General features: G+C 49.7%; 1 protein-coding gene across 2 annotated transcripts in view; it reads right to left on the bottom strand.

The window, feature by feature from the left end:
* Window positions 1-872: 872 nt before the first annotated feature.
* Window positions 873-7,878, bottom strand: part of srsf7a (serine and arginine rich splicing factor 7a) — a 29,879-nt gene continuing 22,873 nt past the window's right edge. The window contains exons 7-8 of one of the 2 annotated variants that reach the window (XM_070867845.1): window positions 6,667-6,696; window positions 873-1,200 (exon numbers count right to left, since the gene is read on the bottom strand). In XM_070867845.1, coding sequence (XP_070723946.1) covers window positions 6,681-6,696 — 16 coding nt within the window. In that variant the 3' untranslated portion in view covers window positions 873-1,200; window positions 6,667-6,680. The remainder of the gene's footprint in view (window positions 1,201-6,666; window positions 6,697-7,878) is intronic. The other variant, XM_070867844.1, reaches the window with a different exon arrangement.

Below are 7,878 nucleotides of genomic sequence, written 5' to 3'. Positions count from 1 at the left end.
CTCCCTCCCATGTACACAAGTTACCGAGACAATCCACCACCCCTCCCCACGTTACTTTTTGCTGTCAAGCATGAGCCCGCAGTTTAATCAGCCCAAATTAACGCTCGCCTTTCAACGCGTTCGAAACACTGCAGCCCACGTGTGCCGAGTCCCGGACTCTCTTCATCCTGCCATCAAGGCCCACTGGCTTCCCGTGCCCAAGTTAACGTCAAAAGCCCTATCCTAGTATTCAGGTCACTCAATGGCCACATGTCTATGGTCACCTTCTGCTACTCAACCCCACATACACCCCTTCTGCTCCTGCCCCTGCTCCACTGATGGCCCATCAAACTCCACATCTCAGTTCCTCTCCCGACCTCCCTGCTCTCAAAGATCGCAAAGCTCTTCTGCAATGCCTTAACTTCCACCCCAACCCCAACCCTCTCCTCTTGACCCTTCCCACTCAGCCCTATCCTGCTTAATATAAAATTCTTGGGAGACACCTGCCTGCACGCGAGTGTAATCGGAGTTGACTGAGTCGCTGCTTCAGTTTAACACCTCCAGATGTCCCGCGACTGCAGTTAATCTTAAATGCAACACAACGGCAGTGACCAAACATGCAGCATGGACGAAGGTGATGGAAATGAAGCCATTCCAGAGGCTTCACTATATATCTCGCACTTGTATCCTCTCCATCATACCGTTATAATACAGAGCACATACTTGGGTTATATTTTAAGCCTTTTTTTTATTATTGGGAATTGGGAGGAAAAAACTGTAAAGAGACAAAAATAGTTAAACCGGTCTGGAAGCTGTAGAAATTCGATTGTATAACCTTCATAACATTACCTGGCACGTACTGCGACAAATTCACTGAAGCAGAATCTCTGTACTTTGATAAACGTGTAAAATTTAATACAAAGAAATGCGAGCAGCTTTACCGAACCCCTGTCAGCTAATGAGGACGCTCCTCGCAGAACAAGCTGTACAGTCCAGTTCACAACATTCAAATTATAACATTTACTCGTGCTAAATGAAGAGCAGTAACACTTCTCTGTGGAATGCATGCATTGTAAAAAGGCACTAAAACATCTAGGTTAGTTTAAAAGGTCATCAGGCGACGAGGGCCCCTTCCATTGCCGTGCACGTCACAACGTTTGTCCGTTTCAATCGCCTCTCACTGGACTGGGGCTCTTCCGTGAACCTTCTGAAGGGGAACGACTGAAAGAAAGAAAAACGAAACCTCCGTCAAAAGGCAGCAACTGAACTCACATTCTTCTGTGTTCCAAGCCCATCAAAGGAAAGCCACACAGCAAACCGATGGGGAAAAATTGGATTGGCTGGGATTGTTTTTTTCCATCTTTTGGAACAGAGGAGGCTGGGGGGGGGGGGGGGGGAGAGACTTAATTTGAGGATTACAAATCCCTCCATAGCCTCGCCCCTCCCTATCTCTCATCTCCATCAGCCTCACAAACCCCTCCCCCCACTCAGAGATGTCGGCGCTCCTCATTATAACTGCTCAACCATCGGTGGCCGTGCCTTCAGCTGCCTGGGCCCTTAGTTCTGGAACTCACTCCCTAAACCTCTCTGCCTCTCGCTCCTCCTTTAAGACGCTCCTTAAAATCTACCTCTTTGAACAAGCTTTTGGTCACCACCGTCATTTCTTCTTCTGTGGCTCAGTGTCAAATTTATTCGATCTGTCTTACAACATTCTTGTGAAGCGTCTTTGGATGTTTTACTACGTTAAAGGCGCTATATAAATCTATAATTTTATATCCAGCAACAACTTGTAGAGTGCATAGGAAGGATCTATTTCCCATAGCAGAGAGGTCAATAACCAGGGGGCATAGATTTAAAGTCATTGGTAGGAGGTTCAGAGGGGAGTTGAGGAGAACTTTTCGCACCCAGAGGGTGGTGGGGGTCTGGAACTCACTGCCTGAAAGGGTGGTAGAGGCAGAAACCCTCCCCACATTTAAAAAGTACTCGGATATGCACTTGAAGTGCTGTAACCTACAGGGCTACGGACCAAGAGCTGGAAAGTGAGAATAGGCTGGATAGCTCTTTTTCGGCCAGTGTAGGCATGATGGGCTGAATGGCCTCCTTCGGTGCCTCTATGAAGCATGTAAACCACATTAGAAACCGGAAGCCAATTTTTAAAAAAGGCATTGGAATGTAGACAACGGTGCCCTACCCTGGCTGTGTCGAGGACACGAAGAGTCAACCACGTAGTGTGTGGCTAACATCCCCAGCATTGAAGCACTGACCACACTCGATCAGCTCCGCTGGGCAGGCCACATTGGGAGTCTAGTGTCTGGCATGCAAGTGCTCTACGCGGAACTCCTTCACAGCAAACGAGCCAAAGGTGGGCAGAGAAAACGTTACAAGGACACCCTCAAAGCCTCCTTGATATAAAGTGTGACATCCCCACTGACACCTGGGAGTCCCTGGCCAAAGACCGCCCTAAGTGGAGGAAGTGCATCCGGGAGGGCGCTGAGCACCTCGAGTCTCAACGCCGAGAGCATGCAGAAATCAAGCGCAGGCAGCGGAAGGAGCGTGCGGCAAACCTGTCCCACCCACCCCTTCCCTCAACGACTGTCTGTCCCACCTGTGACAGAGACTGTGGCTTTTGTATTGGACTGTTCAGCCACCAAAGAACTCACTTCAGGAGTGGAAGCAAGTCTTCCTCGATTCCAAAGGGACTGCCTATGATGACGAGCAGGAGTTACGTGTTGGCATTTTAGCAAACCAGTTGGGGTTTTACAAAAACCCAGCAGCTTTCTCGGGCATTTTCCCCAAGCCTAAATTAATAGATTTTTTGAATTCAGTTTCCCAACTTGCCATGGTGGGATTTGAAGTTGTCGCTTGTGGTCTGCTCTTCCAGTGCAATAACCCCATGGTCACCGGAAGCATAATTCAGGATAAGCTCTAGGGAATTCCTGATCGACTAGCCAAGGTCACCACGCAAGCACCAGGGCGGCACGGTTGTCTATGACTCTGCGATCACAGCTAAACCAGGAACTCGCAAAGAGGACTGCAGTCATTTGTGTCTTCAAAAGTTCTCCCACTCAGAGAGCAAGGACTTGGCCAAATAAATACCTCCTGGCATTGAACCCAACGCCACAGATTTTATCGACCCGAACTCGATTTCTGCCATCTCCATCCATTTCAAATGACCCATCAAACCAATTTGTGCGATCCCTTTATTTTAAAAACCTCAAGTCTTATCCCAACGAAGCTTGTCTTTCTCGCAAAGTAAATAACCCCAACTCCTGGAGTCCAGCTTCGTGACAGAATTGTTGAGATGCCCATTCAGCAGTCCATGACCACAGAAATTTCACAAAATGCCCAGGGAGCATAAGTTCCACCTCAATCCTGTCGGTTCAACTACAAAGGGTCACTCTGTTTCCAAGACAGCAGCAACTAGCTTCTCACTAGCTCTCTCAAATGCAGTGCCTTAGACTGGGTTTCAGTTTTCACATAACATTAAAGGGACAGAGTACTTCAGGTGTAATGCCAGATTGGGCCCAGCGGTCTTTCATGAGACAAACCTGGTGGTTTCTACCTCATCGCATGGTTGGCTGTCAGCCAACAGCTGTTGAAGGCTCATGCCCAAAATGTCAACTTCCTCCTTGTCCTTTTACTACAGAAGTAATAAGTTACATTAGGGAAGAGACATGCTAACTGAGCAAGAGGTGAGCGTACAGGTCGAGGACAAACTCTGACCAGATAGAACCACCAACATCGAACTGAAGGTTCATTGAAACAGCAGCGAGTTTGACTTAACACACAAACACATTCTTGTCTCTGGAAAATGCTGAAACCATTCTACACCTGCTCTGTAAACTTCTCAAACACACTGCTACCATCCCTCGCCTCATTGGTGTCCAGCTTCCCCACAAACTTCAAACGCTCAGCCACTTGTTTAATTTTCTTCATACAATGCACCCAAACCCTCCGTTCCCGTGCTCTTGTGCCCACCCCCTCCCTCCCGTCCCCCCGGCGGCTGTGCCTTCAGCCATCTCAGCACCACACTGTGGAACTCTCTCCGCAAACCTCTTTGCTTCTCGACCTCCCTTTCCTCCAAGACCGTCCCTTTAACCGCACCTTGACCAGGCTGTACGGCTTCCCACATTATAGATGGGAAGGCTTCCTATATTAAAGATGGCAGCCCCCCCTCACCTCAAACACATGGTGTCTCGGCGGCCATTTTCTGATTACACCTCAAGTCCTTTTGGGCATTTTTCTACCGTAAAAGGCACTACATCGTGGTCGGTTGCTAAACGGGCGGGACTTACCTTCCGCGTTTCATGGAAAGAGACAGTGACCAAGACTGTGAGTTTGAAGGGCTAAATATTAGAGAAACTAGTGTTCAGCTCCCGCCATGTCCCAATTTACGTGCCGATGGCACCGATCACAGCGTAGTAATGCTCACTGCCCTGACCACACCGTAACCACATCGAGCGTTGCCGCTGCGGAGTGAGCGGTTATTTCTCGCCAGGCTTCGAGCTTTAATAATACAATCGGCAAGCAGGAACCGGCAAGTCTAATCAGATTTTCTCTCTGCATCGTGAACTCTTCGTCTTTCGAGCGGCCTTGCACTGCGTGAACCGGGAACACGTGCTGTGTGCACAGCGACCTGCTGTGTCACTGACCCACAAGCTAACCACTCTTGTGTTCTCATTTCCTAATGAGACAGGCGAACTGCAGTTCAGAAGTCAGGTCAAGACGGCAGCGTGCTGTTACTTATTAATAGAGTGCCGCGCTGCGTGGCTTTTTAGACGGGAAGAGTATCGAAGGGAATTCCTGACACTTTGCCTGGAACCCATGGGGGCTCAGTACGTAAATGATGAGTGTGGCAGGATGGGCCACGATTGGCTCCAACATCTCCAGCCGAGGGAGGGATCACAGCACGCCTGATCACCATCCAGTGAGACCTGCGAGGGAGAGGCTCAGCACATGGCCACCCGCTTCAGGGAAAAAGACTTGCATTTATATAACGCCTTTCACAACCTCAGGACGTCCCAGAGCCCTTTACAACGAAGTACTTTTTGAAGTGGAGACACTGCTGTAATGTAGGAAACGTGGCAGCCAATCTGCGCACAGCAAGCTCCCACAAACAGCAATGTGATAATGACCAGATAATGTGTTTTAGCGATGTTGGTGAAGGGATAAATATTGGCCAAGATACCGGGCAGAACTCCCCCGCTCTTCTTCAAAATAGTGCCATGGGATCTTTTACATCCGCCTGCGAGAGCAGACGGGGCTCGGGTTTAACGTCTCATCCGAAAGACGGCACCTCTGACAGTGCAGCGCTCCCTCAGCACTGCACCGGGAGTGTCAGCCTGGATTTCTGTGCTCAAGTCTCTGGAGTGGGACTTGAACCCACAACCTTCTGATTCAGAGGCAAGAGTGCAACCCAGAGATCTTCAGGAAAAGCAGGGGGGGGGGGGGGAGGGGGAGAGAGAACACACACTATACAGCATACTATGCATGCAAGTACCAATCATTTCACTATCATATACTGCACAAAATAAATTCACCATTTTACCACTCATGACACTCACCAAGAACTCAAATCAAGACATTTCCGGACAAAATTCATGTCAAGACAGTACATTAAAGAACACTTCATTGCAAAGGACTCCACTGGCAGTTTTGAAAGGAACGGCCTAGAGTTTTCCCAGGATGCTCCTGGGTGCTTATGTATCACTAGAGGTCCCATTATGGGGCAAGACATTTTGTGCAGCAAGTAGCTGACCTATACACATCAGTGAGGCACCTAGTTCGATCCCAGGTCAGTGCTGGGTTAGCCCTAGTGGCTTTGGGTTACAGGGAGAACCCAATAATAACTTGTACAGCGTCTTTTAATGTAGTAAAAGGTCCAGGGCACTCCACAGGAATGATTATCAAACAAAATTTGACACCGAGCCACACAAGGAGATATCAGGACAGATGACCAAAGGCATCATAAGAGGAGAGGTAGAGAGGCCTCCGCCTCCAGGAAAGGAATTTCGGAGCTTGGGGCCTAGGCAGCTGAAGGCACAGCCGCCATTGGTTCAGCGATTAAAATGGGGGATGCGCACGAGGCCAGAATTGGACGAGCGGCGAGACCTTGCAGGGTTGTGCGGCTAGAGGAGGCTAGGGAGAGGGTGAGGCCATGGAGGAATTTGAAAACAAGGATGAGAATTTTATTTAAATCGAGGCGTTGGTAGACCAGGAGCCGCTAGGTCAGAGAGCGGAGAGGAGTGAGGCCAGGAGGAATTTGAAACAGGAATGGATTTTAAATGAGGAGTTGGTAGACAGCCGTAGGTCAGCGAGCACAGGGGGCGACGGGCATTAGGACTGGTGAGAGTTAGAAGGGAAGGAAGAGCTGGGAGACCAATTTGAGTAGGGTGGAAGTCAAGTCTAGAGGTCAACAAAGGCACGGACGAGGATTTCAGCAGCAGATGAGCGGAGGCAGGGGCCGAGACGGAGACGGGCGATGTTACGAAGGTGGAAGTAGGCGGCCTTGATGACAGAGCGGACGTGTGGTTGGAAGCTCACCTCGGCCCAGCCAGGATCCCCTTCTTTCACACTGCCCCAAAACCCCTGCTGGAAGTGACAGGATCAGGCTCAGGTGTGATGCCTCCTGCAGTCAAATGGCCCATCAACACTTACAGTCAAGACTCAAAAAGAAAGTGTACTTACGCAGTCATCGGGCTTCAAGCAGGTAACAGCCTTGGGAGAGATGGGGATATAATTGGTGTGGGGGAAAAAATTCTAATCATTAGCCCCCTTAAAATCCACCTCTTTGGCTAAGCCTTTAGTCACCCTCTAGACCCTCCTTTGGAGCGGTGTTGATTTTTGTCTGGTTTTTACATAGTTGCACTGCTGTGGAGTGCCTCGGAATGGTTTTATGTTAAAGGCGCTAGGATAAATACAAGTTGTTGCCAAATGACTATGCAGAGCAACAGACCCTACCTGGCAAAGCTAGGTGGGGAGGGTCTTCATTTAAAACAATAAATAACCTTCCAGTCAATTGTCTCCCCTCCTGACAATAATTGCCTCATCCCACTACCTTGTCCAACTGACTGTTAATTGACCATTGACCACAAACTTAACTGGACCAGCCACGTAAATACTGTGGCAACAAGAGTGGGTCAGAGGCTGGGTATTCTATGGCGAGTGTCTCACCTCCTGATTCCCCAAAGCCTTCCTATCATCTGCAAGACACAAGTCAGGAGTACTCTCCACTTGCCTGGATGAGTGCAGCTCCAACAACACTCAAGAAGTCTGACACCATCCAGCCCGCTTGATTGGCATCCCATCCACCACCTTAAACATTCCCTTCCTCCACCACCGGCGCCCCCTGGCTGCAGTGTGCACCGTCTACACGATGCATTGCAGCAACTCGCCAAGGCTTCTTCGGCAGCACCTCCCAAACCCACCCCCTCTACCCCCTAGAAGGACAAGGGCAGCAGGCGCATGGGAACACCACCACCTCCACGTTCCCCTCCAAGTCACACACCACCCTGACTTGGAAATATATCGGCCGTTCTTTCATCGTCGCAGGGTCAAAATCCTGGAACTCCCCACCCAACAGCACCTTCACCACACGGACTGCAGCGGTTCAAGGCAGCGGCTCACCACCACCTTTCAAGGGCAGTTAGGGATGGGCAATAAATTCCGGCCTTGCCAGCGACGCCCACATCCCAGGAACGATTTTTTAAACAATTGCCCCAAGTGCAGGCAGATTAGAGGAATCACAGCTAAGCTGATTCTGGTCTTTGTCTAATGCCCACATTGGTGGACCTCTATCAGGAGACACTGGATAATGATCAGGAGATGGAAACCTTCCTCCCCAACCCAGGAATGCGGAGGTTAATTAGAAGTCGACAGCACCCAAGGAGGCCATTTCGA

This window comes from Pristiophorus japonicus, chromosome 26 (assembly GCF_044704955.1).
Source record: "Pristiophorus japonicus isolate sPriJap1 chromosome 26, sPriJap1.hap1, whole genome shotgun sequence".
Lineage (NCBI taxonomy): Eukaryota > Metazoa > Chordata > Chondrichthyes > Pristiophoridae > Pristiophorus > Pristiophorus japonicus.
This window is presented reverse-complemented; position numbering and strand designations above follow the sequence as displayed.